Source organism: Gouania willdenowi, chromosome 6, assembly GCF_900634775.1.
Source record: "Gouania willdenowi chromosome 6, fGouWil2.1, whole genome shotgun sequence".
Classification (NCBI taxonomy): Eukaryota; Metazoa; Chordata; class Actinopteri; order Blenniiformes; family Gobiesocidae; genus Gouania; species Gouania willdenowi.
Genome location: NC_041049.1, coordinates 40,611,605 through 40,628,557, shown reverse-complemented (window position 1 = coordinate 40,628,557; position 16,953 = coordinate 40,611,605). Strand labels below are relative to the sequence as shown.

Below are 16,953 nucleotides of genomic sequence, written 5' to 3'. Positions count from 1 at the left end.
GAAGGTTGTGGTCATTATACGGGGTGGATTAATTAATGAATAAAGGATTGTTTTATCCCGTTCTTCTCCGTGTTATTATCATATTATAAAAATGTTTAAAAATAGCAGGAATTAGTGCTGGTCTCGAACGGTCTTGACGGAAAATGCCGAGTCCGGGCAGCCCGAGTCCAAGACAAGACCGAGTCAAAATGCTTCAGAGTCCGAGACAAGACCAAGACCTTTAAAATTTGGTCTCGAGACCGGTCTCGAGACCAAGACCGGTCTTGACCACCACAACACTAGTGTCTTCATCGTCAAAACTGAACAGGCTCTTTGCATGTCTGGAGAGCTTGTAGGTTATTCCCATTCCACCTTGCATGTCCCACATGCACTTTCTCTTTCTGCTTGAGCAGATGACCTCTAACCCTTTGTCTTAGCTTTACCTCAGAGGTGGAAAAGTGCATCACCTTAAATCCTGCCACTTCCTCAGGACTGAGTGGCCTAACTTGTGCTTACATGGACTTTCAGACCTAACTTGACTTACAATCCCTTTGCTAACTTCAATCTTCTCTTTGTAGATGTTGCTGAAACAGGTCCTGGACATGCTGGTTTTGCTGGTGAATCCTCCTCTGATGTTTGAATTTGTGCCAGTGTACAACCCAAGTTGTTGTTTTTCCATTGATCTGACCCATAACCCAGGTCTTTTTGAGATTCTGTTCTTGACCCTACCTGCTGCGCAAATGCTATGTTTCTGGTAGCTGATATAAGCTTACAGGTTAAGGCATTCCTACATGACATCTACTTTGGTGTTTTTGTCGAGAAAAAGATTTTCAAGATGAAGTCCTGGGAATTTGAGCACTGGCTTGAACCCTACCAACTGCTCCTAGTAATTCATGCAATTGTCCTAGGAAGGAACCTTACAGTAGAACCATTCTGCTAACTGTCTTCTGTTGGAACCTTGCAGTAGAATCCAACTGATAACTTGGTTTGGTGGAATTGTTAATTCATTGACATACAGTATATCCAATCTTTTGTTTCCAAAATTCTTGAAAAAGTAATCGCAGGTCAAGTATGTGATCACCTTGGGGTTGGGGGTTGGGGTCGGTGGGGGGATGCGCTGGGTGCTCGGCTGCTTGGGGCTTCCTCGGATGTGTGTATGGGGGGCAGAGGCTGCCTCTCGGCCTGGGATCTTGGGGGCATCTGGGGGGTTGCCTGGGGCTCCCTGGCCTCCGCTCTTTCTGCTGGCCTGGCTGCATCTGCGGGCCCAGGGCAGTTCCTGGGATTGCAGTAGCGTTTTTTTTTTTTTTTTTTGCACATACACTGGTCTACGATGCACTGGCACGCCTTGGGATGTGGGATAAAACTCATACTGGGCTTAACCTTAGACACGTTAATCCCAAATACCTGCTTTAGGTACTACCATTCACTCATTCCCCCTGTTCACAGCCACCACCATTATAGCTAAGCCTCACACTTGTCACCATACTGGCTGGATTACACAACATAATAAGCACAATAAAAAAAAAAAAAGTATGTGATCACCTACATAGGAACATTCTATACGTGAGCTCTCAGTCTGGCTTTAGAGCCCATCACAGCACAGAGACTGCCGTAGTAAAAGTAACCAATGATCTCCTCTAAGCCTCAGACAAAGGGTTGGTCTCAATTCTGGTGCTCTTAGATCTCAGTGCAGCCTTTGATACAGTGGATCATCATTTACTGCTGCAGAGACTGGAAAGGATTTTTTGAGATTAAAAAAACAGTGCGGGGTTGGTTTAAATCCTATCTAGCAGACAGTACCCACTTTGTTCATGTTAATAATCTCTCCTCAGTGCACGCCAAAGTTAACCATGGAGTTGCACAAGGTTCAGTTTTGGGACCAATACTCTTTACATTATATATGCTTCCACTTGATAACATTATCAAAGAACATAATATAAATTTCCATTGCTATGCGGTTGATACACAGCTTTATCTTTCAATGAAATCAGATGAAACTCATCAGTTATTAAAACTCCAGGCTTGTCTTAAAGACATCACATCTTGGATGAGCCGTAACTTTCTCCTTCTTAACCAAGATAAAACCGAAGTGATTTTATTTTGTTCAAAACACCTAAGAGAGAAATAATCAGAGCAAATAGTGTCTCTGGATGGCATTACTCTGTCACCCACAAAAGTCTCCAGTTAAGTCAGAATGTTGCAACTAGAATACTAACAGGTACTAACAGGAGAGAGCATATTTCTCCAGTATTGGCTTCCCTTCATCGACTTCTTGTAAAATCTAGAATAAAGTTTAAAATCATAGTAAGCTCTACATGATCGAGACCTGTTAGTGCCCTATCGTCCGGGCAGAACACTCCGCTCTCAGTTTGCTGGTCTTCAGGAAGTTCCTAAAGTGTCTAGACGTAGAACAGGAGGCAGAGTATTCAGCTACCAGGCTCCTCACCTTTGGAACCAGCTCCCAGTCTTCGTACAGGAGGCTGTACCTGTACCTTTAAGGCTAAACTCAAAACCTACCCTTTTGCTAAAGAGTATACCGTATAATAGCATTAACCTAACCACTAGCAACAAAGCTTTAAGCCTAAAAAAAGGAACTAAAAACTAAGATTATATCGTAGAACACCAACATTATATTCAAACACGATCAACCATCTACACATAGCTCTAATGGGCTGCAATGGGATGATGTCCAGTCAGACATAGTTGTGCCGGGTTGTAGACAACAACTCTCTTCTGTTCCTCGTTGCATAACCCATCATACTGCTCACATTGCTTCACACCATCTACACTCTTGTCCACCTCATATATCAATACGTGCGACCAGTACAAGATGAAACCTCGTCTGTAGTGATAGCATTTCAGAGCATGGAGGATGCCGAAAAACGTTCAATGTTAACCCAACCACTAGGAATGTTTTTCCTGCAATCTATGCCTTCTTGCCCTCCGAGGGCTCTCTTTTCTGTTTCAGGTAACTTGATGCTGGAGTTGGTGGTTCCTGATCGATGGCTTGCGGCTCAGCTGGGACACTTGGATGGACTGATCATTGGTTTTCGGCTCAAATAGTCTGGGACACTTGGATGGACTGATCATTGGTTCACAGCTCAACTTGTCTGGGACACTTGGATGGTCTATCCTTCTACCCTATTCTGTTTGCCATTCTGTTCACTAACCCCAACCAGTCAAAGCGGATGGCTGCCACCTCTGAACCTGGTTTCGCTGGAGATTTCTTCCTTTAAAAAAGGGAGTTTTTTTCTTCCCACTGTCACTAAATGCTTGTTCATGTAGATCTTGTTGGGTTTTTTCTTTCTTACTTTGGATTCTATTTTTTGTGGTGCTTTGAGATGACTTTGTTGTAATTTGCGCAATAAAAATAAAGTTGAATTGAATTTTGTATTTTATTCTAAAACAAAGAGAAAGTTCTATTTATAAAATACGTTAAACACCCCTGTTCTGGAGAATGTTTCAAATCAAAACATTGGAATTGAATATGGTATTTATATGTGAATTGCAATACTGGTATCTTTATTTTTAAATTTAGAATTGGCTAGTGTAAGATCAAGATGTATTGTAAGCTGAAAATTCTTGTTTAGGTGACTAATGTTTAGGGCAAAAATGAGCAGAAACTAGTTTTTCCTTAACCAAAAATATTCTTGACTAAATTACCCTCAAAGAATTGATTTAGAGATTAGATCTTGTAATATTACAGAGAAAGGGCACTTGGATATAAAATTCATCAATAAAATAAAAGTGCATTCTATTGCAAAATGAGTATGCTTACAGTTTGTGTTGCACTTGCTCAGACATTGACAACTGATGGCTTAGTTTAATTTTATGTGCCCTCTAAAGTAAATGCACAAAATTACAGAAAAATACACACAACACAAAACATGCAAAGTACAAAGAAAAGAAAAGAAAAAAAAACACAAACTTACTCCAGACACCTAAGACAAATACAAATATAACAGAAACATAAATGATACGAGAACAAAATAATTCACAAACAAAATTACAAAGAATTCACAAAATGATAACAAAAATACACTGCGGGGGAAAACAACAAACAGAAAATGTCTCCAAAAACTCACAAAACGACCAAACAAAATGAACATTATGATTCTAATTACAAACAAAAAGATCAGTGGTTTTTAACCTGGGTTGACCCCTGGGGTTCAGCAGGGGTCAAGACACATTGTAGAAATATCTATCCATCCATTTTTTTTTTTTTTAAACAATAAAAACGTGTTATACAAAATACATTCCCATGATTCACTAATTTATTAAAAGGTAAATTACTAAAACAATGTTGCTCTTTTATTTCTATAAATTCATATTTGAAATTACAATGTGCTTTGAACAAAGCAGGAAAATTGGCCCAGGCTTACGTGTGTCCTATTAAAATATATTATGTCCTATGTTTTGAAAAATAAATGATATTTTATTTGTCTAATTACAATGGTTTGGGTAAATGCACTAATGAACCTTGCATGGTTCAGTACTTCCAATAAGTTTAAGAACCACTGAGCTAGAGCAGATACTTAACTTTGTAAAAACACTTTGATCTGCATGTTTTTGTATGAAAAGCGCCTTTTATAAATAACGTTTGATTTGATTTACTGAACGAGCGTTTCGCTTGATTTTTCCTTCCCGCTCCTGACCGCTAGGGGTCAATATTGCACTTTGAAACTGGTGTCAAACTGCCTCTCTCCGGTCCAGGAAAGAAGGAGGGGGCGTAGAGTCATGGGTGGGCTGCAGATGCGGACATCCTCCCGGTGACCTGGCAGCCAAAGTCGGCCGCTCTCAGGATGAGGACGCGTTCATGATTAAGCAAAGGTAACTAACTGCTGGTTCTGCTCTTTTGGAGGGACGTGTCACTGACTGAACCCAGACCGTGCTGTCAGGTGGTCTGGAGGGTCACCTACTGTAGGTTGAACTGTGAGGGTCAGGTTGGTATCCAAACCCTACACTCGCGGTTCAACCTTTAATCATCAGCTCGCGGGTTTCCGGCTCAGTGTTGCTATAGTTTCCGTAACGTTAGCAACGCTGTGAGGCTTCTCCAGCCGCAGCTTTATACACCAGTTTAAGCTAAAAGCTACACGTTCATAAAGGACGTCTGTGTGTATTAATGTAGATAAACCGCATAGAAACATGATGGCGTAGTGATTTCTGAGCTGTGCTAAATAACATTCAGCATCCTTCCTGCATCATAAAGCCTTCCCAGCTGACAGGCCTGTGTTAAAGCTGGCCCATGTTTGCTCTTTAAGGAACTATTACATCCATAACAAGCTTTGGAAACATCATATGACATGCTTTCCCTGAAGCACACACTCACTACACAACGTGCCCACTGATCGATAATAATGTGATTGGATCAATGAAAAGGACGCCCATGAATGAGGAAGTTATGATCCAGCACTTGCAGCTAATAGCACAGCTGAAAAACATCACTACGTCTGTGGGAATACTCTCTGTCATTTGACATCATTTATTAATTCACTTGTAGTCTAGTTCAGGTGGTTTGGGACCCTATTTGGGGTCACGAGACACTGGGAGGGGGTCGCCAGACGCCTCCAAGAAACACATTTTTATCCAATTTTTGCTTATTTTTATCCTTTTTCTGCAACTACACCAAACTTACCATATTTCAACCTATTTTCATCACTTCTTGTCATATTTTTGCTCCTTTTAATGCATTGTTGCCACATTACTCCCATTTCGGTCCCTTTTCCATCAAATTTCAATGCCATTTCTGCACATTTTCAGCACTTTCCATCACTTTTCCACCTAATGTTGCATATGTTGACCCATTATTATCACTTTTAACTTTTTTTCATCATATTTCATGCTTGTTTTTGCCAATTTAACCACATTCATGATTTGTCATGCCCCATGTGTGCCAGTTTAACTAATTGCTCCTACAAAATGTTCCAATATTGACACTTTGAATCCTTTTACCAATTTTTCTGTCTGTTTTTGCCCACTGTAATTTGCAAATTTCAACCAATTTCTGTGGTTTTTAAAATCCCATTTCACCACCTTTTCAACCATTTTTGGTCACTTTTAACCCATTTTATTTCCGCTTAAAACAAGGATCTTTAAGATAACTATATACTATGGCCCAATTAGTAATAAACTTACTGGATAACAGTGGATATTATTCAGATGAATAAATAAATGTGGTTATCACAGGTTCATAGAACAATGAACCATCATTTTACTGACTTTATGGATGGACCCCAAAAATCTCTCCCCTTTATTCCCCCTTATAGATGACCCTGTCTCCACGTGACTGTTCTACAATGTACATGTCTGTGTTCAACCACCTTCAGGTCCACAATCACTGTGTTCAAATATATACTGTATCTATATATACATTATGTATATTTATATTTTTTTTACTGTTGACAGGTAAAATAAACAGCTTATATCTAATGTATGGCACATGTTCACATGGGATTGACTTCATATTTGGTTCTGATTTTTAGTTCATTCAACATTAGTTGTTTTACAGCTTCTCATCATATACATGACACACACACACACACAAACAATTTAACAACATAAACTTACTTGCAAAACGACCAAAAACATTAACATATTGACTCTAATAGACAAAAATACACAAAATGAAAAGGGTGTTAAAGGTGCTTTTGCACAGCTGAAATGATTTGGGAAGCATTAGAATTTGAAGTGTCAGTATGAGTAGTAGTAAAACCAAAACGTGTTGTTCACGGGTTCCCTCCTTATAAATGACAATGTATCAAAATATTGGCGTCTGCATGATAAAACTTTGGACTCACGAAACAAATGTGTGTTAACACCTGTGAGCTGCAGCCTCATGTCTGCTGTCTAATATTACATTGCACATTCATTTGTGTAGTGGTTGTGTAACTGCTGACTGCTGCAGGACTGAGTCCTTCCTCTAATGGATGCTGTTCTAAACATCTCTCATTGTGTGTGCGGTTAGATTGGCTTTGAGTGGGATGAGAGAATGCTGCTCTCGCTCACATATCTGTCCACTTGTTTCTTTGATGTAACACATGTAATAACGCAAGCAGCCTTTTTCTGTTAGTTTTGTGTCCTATTTATTTGTTGCTAATGTTAGCGTAGCCTCAATTCGAGCTGGATGATTTCAACAGATGTGCAGCACTAATGCAATAACAGATGCATCACCTTCTGCTCTTTCCAGCTCAGTCTCTCAGAATAGAATAGACATTTATTGTCATCATTACACAGTTATGTAATGAAATTGGGTGCTCAAGTTCAAACATTATACAAAAAAAAAAAAACTATTTACAGAAGATCTCAAACTTTTCTTCTCTAAGGCAGTAGTTCTCAACCTTTTCAGCCAGTGACCCCCAAAATAAAGATTACAGAGACCAGGGACCCCCACTGTTGAACACAGACATGAACATTGAGAACAGTCATCTATATGGCCCATCCATAAAGTCAGCAAAATGGTGGTCCATTGTTCTATGAATCGGTGATAACCACATTTATTTATTTATCTGAATAATATCCACTGTTATCCAGTAAGTTTAGTATTATTTGGGCCATAGTATATAGTTATCTTAAAGATATAAATCCTTGTGACGCTGCTTTTAGTTATGTTTAGAGGTTGACCGATATGGGATTTTCAAAGGCCGATGCAGATACTGATTAACATTTATTGAACTCTAAATATACCTGTACACAACCAAGTAACACAAAAATCCTTATCCTATTAAGGATATAATAGGATAAGGATATTTGATCAGGCACTATTATATTATATCTTTATCCTATTATGTCAGCTTTTTATTGGTAATCCTATTGGCTTCTACCCCTCCCATGCACTTGCTCTTATTATTTTTACTTTTTTTGTTGTTGTTTTTCCTTTAATGGCTACTAAGTGCTAAAAAATAAATAAATAAATTGCCTCTAGTTATGATACAAAAAAGCGGAAGAAACTGGCAGCAGTAGGAATGTGTGATATTTTATTGTTTATGATTTATCGTCAAAAACATTCTCACCGGTAAGAATTTGTCATCCCACGATATAAACGATAAATTCCCATGTCGGAAATTAGCGAGGGCCACGGGCCATTTGTCCCTCAATACAGCTAAGAATGCCCACCAAAAAAACATGTTCCACGGGCCAGAACTGCCCGTTTGTTAACAACTTATTATTCTCTGGAGCGGAACGTTGTTTACGGAAGCTCTGACGTGCAATTGTATGGAAGAATTAAAGCTAAACATGTCACACGTTGTGTGAAATAAATGTTAGCATAATACCTAATGTCACTATTAATCCATCCCAGTTTGTGAAATGCAATATTTTTTTGTGTTCAGAGACAAAGCTGGTCCCATTAGACTAATGTAACTATGAGATTATTACACCTAAATATACTGAATGATTAAATCATCAGCTTGATCTGGTTTAATTATAGGAAATCAGCTATTTATCAACCATAACTTTATGTAACTCATAAGATAAATAAACAAGATTCAGCAACAGTAAAAACACTAATGGAGTTTTTTGTACTTTTCATGTGCTATTTTTTTTAGAAAATATTTATTTTTCAAATGAGGAAATAAATGAATTACTTACAATAACACTAATAAAGTGATCCACATGCACTAACATATTCCATAAAATATCAGCTCATGAACTCTTTGAGTCAGCAGTTATTGTAGCCTTTTTAAATGTGTTGATGTATTCACATTTATTTGTGTTTGTAAAGAACCTGTTTACACTAAGTTGTGAATTTTTTATTTATAGTTTTTATTTATCAAAATTTTTATTGTTATCGTGATAAATACCAGAAATTATCGGGATAATTTTTTTTGTCAATATCACCCATCCCTAATGCTGGCAGAACTGAAGTCAGCATCCAATGTGAACATTTTTAAATCCAAGTTAAAGGCACTTATTTTTCCTACTATGTATGACTGAGAGGAAGATTTTTAATCATATTATTGTTGATTTTAAATGTTTTTACTGCTGATTTTACTGTTATTAATGGTTTTTAAGGTGTTTAATGTTTTCTGTTGAACTTTTTGTTCATGTAAAGCACATGTATTGCCTTGTGTATGAACTGCGCTATACAAATATATTTGCCTTGCCTTGTTTTAATCTGAAATAAAATGGTTAAAAGTGATCAAAAATGGTGGCAAAGGTGCTGAAATGAGATTTTTAGAACCACAGAAATTGGTTAAAAGTTGTAAAGGAGAGTGGCCCAAAAGTGAGAGAAAAGGGGTTCAAAGTGTCAATATTGGAACTATTGCAAATAATGGGCTCAACAAGTCATGAATGTGGTTAAATTGGTCAAAAATAAGTATGAAATTTGGTGAAATAAAGTTAAAAGTGACAATAATGGGTCAAAAGTGGAAAGGATTTATAAGGCCTGAAAATGTCAAAAAAGTAGAAAGTATGTGTGAAAAAGGGCAGCAGGCATTGAAATTTGATGGAGAAATGGGAGTAATGCAGCAAAATCATTAAAAGGAGCAAAAATATGGCAAGAAAAAGTGATGAAAATGCGTTGCAGAAATGGAAGGTTTGGAGTAATTGCAGAAAAAGGGTAAAAATAAGCAAAAATTGGCTCAAATTGTTCAAAAAATATTCTTAGATTTTTGAAGGCCTCTGGTGAACCTAAATGGGGTCCTCCTGACCCAAGGTTGGTATTCCTTGCTCTAAACGTGATGCGTTTCTTTGTGTTGTTCATCTCCAGGTTAAAGGCGGTTTCTTCAGGGTTCAGTGAATTGTCTGCTGTGTGAATCAGACGCTGCTGCTCACTCTCACACAGGCAAACGGCGTCCTATCGACAATGTCTTTCCTTATCTGAATGTAAGTTTCTCACACTCCTACATTTACCATCACATCTCTGCATTTCCTGTCGCGTGATCAGATATCACACGTCTGAATTTCAATCCAGCCAGTAGCTGAATCAAGCTGGGCTTTGGGTTGACATCAGACATGTTTTGGAAGTTCGATTTACACACGTCGTCTCATCTGGAGTCGTTACTGGACAAGGACGATGTCACACTGGGAGAGCTCATGGACGAGGAAGACGTGCTGCAGGAGTGCAAAGCCCAGAACAGGAGGTATGGTGATTACTGCAGCCACACGCTGACGTTACAGATGAAAAAAGCACTGTGGTAACCCAGCGTTTCTCCTCTGGTAGACTTCTCCTGTTTCTGTGCCAGGACCAGTGCATGCAGGAACTGGTTCAGATGATCACCACAGAGCCCCCTGCTGGTGTAGAGGAAACCCGGCGCTTCAAGTAGGTTTATTTATTTATTTTTATTATGACTTTTTTTCTTCTTTTTAATGCACATTTTTGGCACTTAATTAGCAAAGTTTTCCACATTTGGTACAGTAATTACATGCATAGAAAAAAAAACAACAACAAAGAAACAACAGTAGCAATGATAGTAATTGCAACAATAGTGTTAAACAAATAGTCAAGCAAAGCAATCGATTTTAGATAAGACCCATAAGATAAAAAAAAAAAAGGGTTACACAAAATTAGAATGTATGCATATACCGGTGTGTGTGTGTATTTATATATATATATATATGTATAAAGACACACGTACCCACTGATATATACACGTACAAACTACATAAAAAAATTAAATAAAATACACAGAATAAAATTAAACACCTACCTATATTTAAATCTAACTAAATAAATAAAATAAAAGTTGGTATACGTCAGATGGTAAACAACTTAATCAACAACCATGCCAGTCATAACGTACCAATGTGTGCCAATTTACAAAATTATATGTACGATACATTTTCATTAACATTTTAATCAGAAATAAAAATAATAATACAATGACAAATCGCAGAAAATGATATAACAAACAGAAACATGGTGATATTTATATCTCAAAAAATGTTTTCAAATTGCTCTACATCATTGCATCAAGATTATTAAAAGACTTTTAATATATTATAGTGCATAGTTGCAAAATATTCTGAATCTGAAAATACCAGTATTAGCTATTAATAAGAAAATAAACCAAAGGGCCAAAATGAACAAAAGATATCCAGTAGACAGTAGAAATAACAGAAGCAAAGGAGAATATTAACATCCTTTCAAAGATAAACGAGCAAGGGGAATATTATAAATTGTATTCAGAAGAAGGCAAACCAAAAAGAGCTGTGTTGATCTTTTTCATGCTTTGTAACAACAAAAAAAATGTGTTTTTATGTGTTTTTTAAGGCATGGTAAAAATGGGGGTGGGAATTTTGCCCCATCTGCAATTTATGTATGTAAAATTTTGGCTATAATGATAATGTTATTTACCAGAAATTTAATGTTTGGTTTTCCATGAAATTACCAATCTGTATAATTCAGACAGAGAAAAAAAAATAATGTTCACGGATTTGGCAAACAGCCATTGGTGTATTGCTTTCTACAGATTTTGAACTGTTGTGCATTTTTAAAAAGCGTGCTTTCATGTCTTTATGTTGAGTTTTACAAAGGTGACATTCATCACGCTTCAAGTAGGTGCTTGGATGTGGAATTAAGAAAATATGTTATATTTTACATGCATATGTTAGCATTTAGAACACCTTCGAGTAGTAACTATAACTTCAAAAAACAAAAGAAGAAAGCATTTAATCATGATTTAATTCCCAAAAATGAATAAAAAAAAATTTAAACTGGTTTAATATACTGGAAGAATTAGCTAACTTTTGTTACGATTTTTTTTTTACTTTGTCCTATGCATGATGTCTATAGTTTACTGACTTTCTTTTACTTTTATGCTACTTGCACCGGTGTCAGGTATCCAAATATAGCATGTGAGCTGCTGACAAGTGATGTGGGAGTGATCAATGATAAGCTGGGTAATGAGGAACCTCTGCTGGAAACACTGTATGCTTTCCTGGAGCAGCCGTCTCCTCTTAACCCCCTCCTGGCATCATTCTTTAGCAAGACCATCGGGAACCTTATCGCAAGGAAGACCGAACAGGTAACGCACACACATCTTTAGGTACCTTGGTTTTCTAACACAGACGGTTACTTTTGTCGTCTGGATGTTAATTAACAACAACAAAAATTATAAAATATGTTTGAGAGAAACTCTTTTCACATCATTTGAACTCCAAAGTTGCGATTCCTGAGGTGTGCACCATTAAACTGGGGTTGTCAACCTTGGGGTCAGGACCCCATTTGGGGTCACGAGACACTGGAAGGGGGTCGCCAAAAGCCGTAAAAAAACAATTTCAGGCCATTTTTGCTTATTTTTACCCTTTTTCTGCAACTACACCAAACTTTACATTTTTTAACTAGTTTCATCAGTTTTTCTTGCCATATTTTTGCTCCTTTTAATGCATTTTTGCTACATTACTCCCATTTCTGCCACTTCTTCATCAAATTTCAATGTCTTTTCCGCACATTTTTTCCACTTTCAAGACATTTTCAGCACTTATAAACCCTTTATCACTTTTCCACCTAATGTCACTGTCTTATCATACTGTATGTTGACCCAATACTGTCACTTTTAACCTCTTTTCACCATATTTTATTTTTATTTTTGCCAATTTAACCACATTCACCATTTGTTATGTCCATTATTTGTGTTTAAACTAATTGTTCCTACTTTTTAAATTAAATTACCCCAACTTTCTTTCTGCCACTTTTAAAGTACTATTGACACTTTGAACCCTTTTTACCACTTTTTCTGTCTGTTTTTGGCTGCGCTAATTTGCAACTTTTAAACAATTTCTGTGGTTTTTATAATCCCATTTCACACATTTTGTTTTAGATTAAAATAAGGATTTACTGTGCATCTTTAAGATACTATGGCCAAAATAGTAATAAACTTACTGAATAACAGTTTATATTATTCAGATGAATAAATAAATGTGGTTATCACAGATTCATAGAACAATGGACCATCATTTTACTGACTTTATAATTGGCCCCAAATAAATTTCCTCTTTATTCCCCCTTATAGATGACCCTGTCTCCACATGACTGTTCTTCAATGTTCATGCCTGTGTTCAACCACCTTCAGCTACAGTGGGGGTCTCCGGTCTCTGGAAACTTTATTTTGGGGGTCACGGGCTGAAAAGTTTGAGGACCAGTAGTCGATAAAATGTCATTTTTCAGCAATATTTTAAATTATGTTAGTTATCAATTGAATTTTTTTACATTTCTAATAAAATAAACAATTCTGTGACTTTTTCTATTCTGAAAGCCATTCTCATTGAGCTTCTGTGACATGTGGCTTTCTTGAATACATGGTAATTGCTGCTCTAAAAGTTAGCAACTTGTAGTTGGATCAGGACTTTGTTATAAGCTGCTCTTTTTTTTAAATCAGATAAAGACATAGTGTAGGCCTCATAGATCCTGTACATGGATACATAGAAGTGTTTGTGTTTCTTCATTTGACAGAAATTGGTTTGACTCCATTTTTGTTCTACTTTGTTCTCGGGGTTCCTCGTGATATCACCTCAGTATAGCAGACATTTGAATCTTTCCTTGTAAACTCTAAAACTTTAACACATCCGCGTACGGGACTTTACATCCCATAATGCAATGAGCCAAACTTTGCCAACACATTGACTGTTTATAGTGGAGATTAAAACAAACTTCTCAGCAACATTTTCATATAATAAATATCATTAACACTTTGACTTTAACTTTGATATCTTTTAAACTGTGGCAGGGCTCTACACTAACTTTTCCAGTGGTAGCACTGGTGCGACTAACTGAAAAAGTTGGTCACACCAGCACAGAATTTGGTCGCTTTTTTAGTGTCAATATTAAGTTTTTCTGCAACAAGCAGTTTTTTAAATAACAGCAAAGCATAACAACAGGTTACATGTATTCTGTTTTTTTTTAATTTTCAGAAATGCTGTACTTGATTTAACTTAACAGTAGCATAACCAACTTAGCATCTGCATTGCTTCACCCCATAGAATTAAATTCAGAGGGTCCAGCTCTTATAGTGGGGTCTCCTAACCCTCTTCCCCTGGTCAAGGGTCTGCAACCTTTACTCTACAAGGAACCATTTAACCTCATCTCACCTGGATTAAAGTCCTCCTGGAGGCAAAAATACCTTCTCAATGAAGACAATACAGCGTATGATATTCTATACAGTTAAATTTATATAGAATAATGTTTGATTTAATTTGATTTGATTTATATTGATCATGTAAATGGAAACTTAAAAACAGTTTAAAATAAAATAAATTGACATCAAGAAATAACACAATGCTATGCAAAGATGTTTTTAGTTAATGTATTTGAAAGGCTACAAAAAGTAACTTGAATTTGATAACATATGATCATGTGATCAACACATGCTAATTACTCATTTCTTGCCACACATAAAACATGCATATTTAACCAGCACATTGGTGGTTAAATTAATCTGATCCCACACAATTAAAATCTCTATTTTCTTCCAGAATAGTGTTTTTGTTGTTTTAGTTGGGATTTCAAACTTAAGGTTAGCCACAGGTGCAGGAAAGTTGATGGTCTGTAGATGTTGCAGGAGGTGAAGTAGGAAGGTGCTGAGTCATTGGACGTGATTTATTCCTTGGTTAACAAATTGTTATATCTTGATTTTATTTGTCATTAATCATTAATAGTCTCTGTTAAAAAAAAAAGAGAGAGAGAGAAAAAAAATCTGGCAGTCCTTTATAATGACTGCCTCCAGAGATAATTGGAGCAGGGGAGTCAAATCAACAGCCCAGCAGCTCCTGAGGTTATCCATATGCACTCGCACGGATGCGACCAGATAAAATTTTCACTCGCACACATTGAAAATATACTCGCATATGCGACCATTTTGGTCGCAGTCTCGAGCCCTGTGTGAGTATTATGTAAAATCGACTTTTTCAAGATTTATATCATGTTATATCATGGACATGAGGAAGGAGAGGCGTCCTCATCAGCCACTGTCTATCCAGGAGCTGGAAGTGGAAAGGGTGAGCAGTTTCAAATATCTTGGGGTCCACATCAGAGACGACCTCACCTGGACCCTCAACACCACACAGCTGGTGAAGAAAGCTCAACAGTGGCTGTACTTCCTGAGGAGGCTGAGGAAATTTGGGATGTCCTCAAAGATCCTCAGCAACTTCTACAGCTGCATTGTTGAGCCCATCCTGACCAGCTGCATCACCGTGTGGTACGGCAACACCACTGTCATGGACCGCAAACGCTTGCAGAGAGTAGTGAAGACTGCTACGAAGATCACCAGGTCTCCTCTGCCCTCTCTGCAGAGCATCTACAAGCGCAGAGTCCACAGGAGAGCTGCCGCCATCATCAAGGACTCCACTCACCCCCAACACGGACTGTTCACACTTCTACCCTCAGGCCGGAGGTACAGAAGTGTGAAATGCAGGACCAGCAGACTCAAAAACTCCTTCTTCCCCTCGGCCATTAGACTCCTAAATAAGTGATTGGAGTCTAATGAACTATTCATTCACCCCCCCCCCCCCCCCCCCCCTTCTCCACTGTACTTTGCACACCACCTGCATTCGTACTTTAGATGCGCCCATGCACAGCTAACACCATGTCTCTCTATTATGAAACAGCTTTTTTGCACATACCATTGTATATATCACCTCTCCTCTGTATAGCTAATATATTTGTATTTTTAATTGTACAGGTGTTTTGTATTTAATGTTCAGGTTTTTTTGTTGAATAACAGTGTTGCATGCCACTGTTATTTATTATAGTTCTTTTATCTCGATTTAGTCCTTTATTATTTATTCCTTTATTACGTAGGCATTCACTGGCGGTCGGCAAAGCAAGAATTTCATTGTACAGGGAAACGTGTTTCTAACTGTACAGATGACAATAAACACTTTGACATGTTACTATGTCATTCCCTCATTAAAAACATGCCTGTGTTGCCTTGGCTCATTCATGTATGTTTCAGAATTAGAATCAGCTTTATTGACCAGGTACAGTTTAGAACAATACAAGGAATTTGACTTGGTAGTTGCAGTGAAAGAAGACACATCAACACACCGGAGCAGCCATTTGCGGCGCCCACATATTTAGGTGAAAAAGGGATCAACAACAGGAGGAGAGGAGGGGTGAGGGGAAAAAAAACCTGCCAGTTTGAAACTGATTTCCCTAAACAGAGAAAGCAGTGTGAAACCAGGAAAAAAAATGCCTCCGCAAACATAAATGTAAGCATGACACAGTCAAACAACTCGAGACAAGGCATGTGGGAAGGGTTGGGTGGGAGGTTGGCTGGGGGAGGGAGTCAGGTGGGAAGAACAGCAGGATTCCAGCCGTTTGGGGACATGGGCGTGCTGCCAATGGGCGCTGCAACCACGCCTCCATGCAGCTGCGGATGGGAGGTGGGGAAAGATGGCCAACGAGGCATTTGAAGTTGAAGACCTGTCGCTGCGTTACTGACAGCCAGATGACGTGTGGAAAAGTTCAGCATCAACAGTTCCAGGTGGGATTGTAGGGAAGGAGCGGGGGGAGGGAGTGGGGGTAAGAGCCGCCGTCTGCAGAAACTTCCTGGTGATAAGAGTTGAGACAACCTTGGCTTTAGCCTTGGCTGGCTGGGGAGCCGAAAGGGAGATAAGCAATGTGATTTGATACAGGCTATGTCAATTTCCAATAGCCTTCTGTCCTGGGTCTCTCTGATGTAATCCAATGAGTGGCCTAGTTTCCACTTCCAAGCCAGGTCTCCAACTTCTGCAAGTTGTTATCATAACTCGTAGACGATCCAAAAGCTTTTGATATCGATCAACACATGAGTCTGAGTGTTCAGAGCCATGCTACATCCTTCAGAAATCACTGGCAGCTTTTCCAAAACAGTCGCCAGCGTAGTACAGACTTTTCGATAGATTAGGAAGGCACCAACCGATCAGCAGCATGCCTACTATCATTATTCCAATCATGTAGATGTCCTCCACGTCTTCCACGGAAAGGATGGACAGACACACAACTCGCCACTTGTTCTAAGGGTCAAGTGTGTATCCAGCCGCAAACATCCCGCTTGGACA

At 38.2% G+C, this 16,953-nt stretch overlaps 1 protein-coding gene across 4 annotated transcripts in view; it reads left to right on the top strand.

Annotated features, from left to right (window-relative positions):
- Positions 1-4,672: 4,672 nt before the first annotated feature.
- ppp6r2b (protein phosphatase 6, regulatory subunit 2b) overlaps positions 4,673-16,953 on the top strand; it is a 57,118-nt gene continuing 44,837 nt past the window's right edge. For 3 of the 4 annotated variants that reach the window (XR_003674255.1, XM_028449273.1, XM_028449270.1), the window contains exons 1-5: positions 4,673-4,809; positions 9,686-9,801; positions 9,890-10,058; positions 10,139-10,237; positions 11,756-11,942. Coding sequence is in view for 3 of the 4 variants with exons in the window: in XM_028449273.1 (XP_028305074.1) it covers positions 9,931-10,058; positions 10,139-10,237; positions 11,756-11,942 (414 nt within the window). In the remaining variant the exon portion in view is untranslated. The remainder of the gene's footprint in view (positions 4,810-9,685; positions 9,802-9,889; positions 10,059-10,138; positions 10,238-11,755; positions 11,943-16,953) is intronic. The other variant, XM_028449271.1, reaches the window with a different exon arrangement.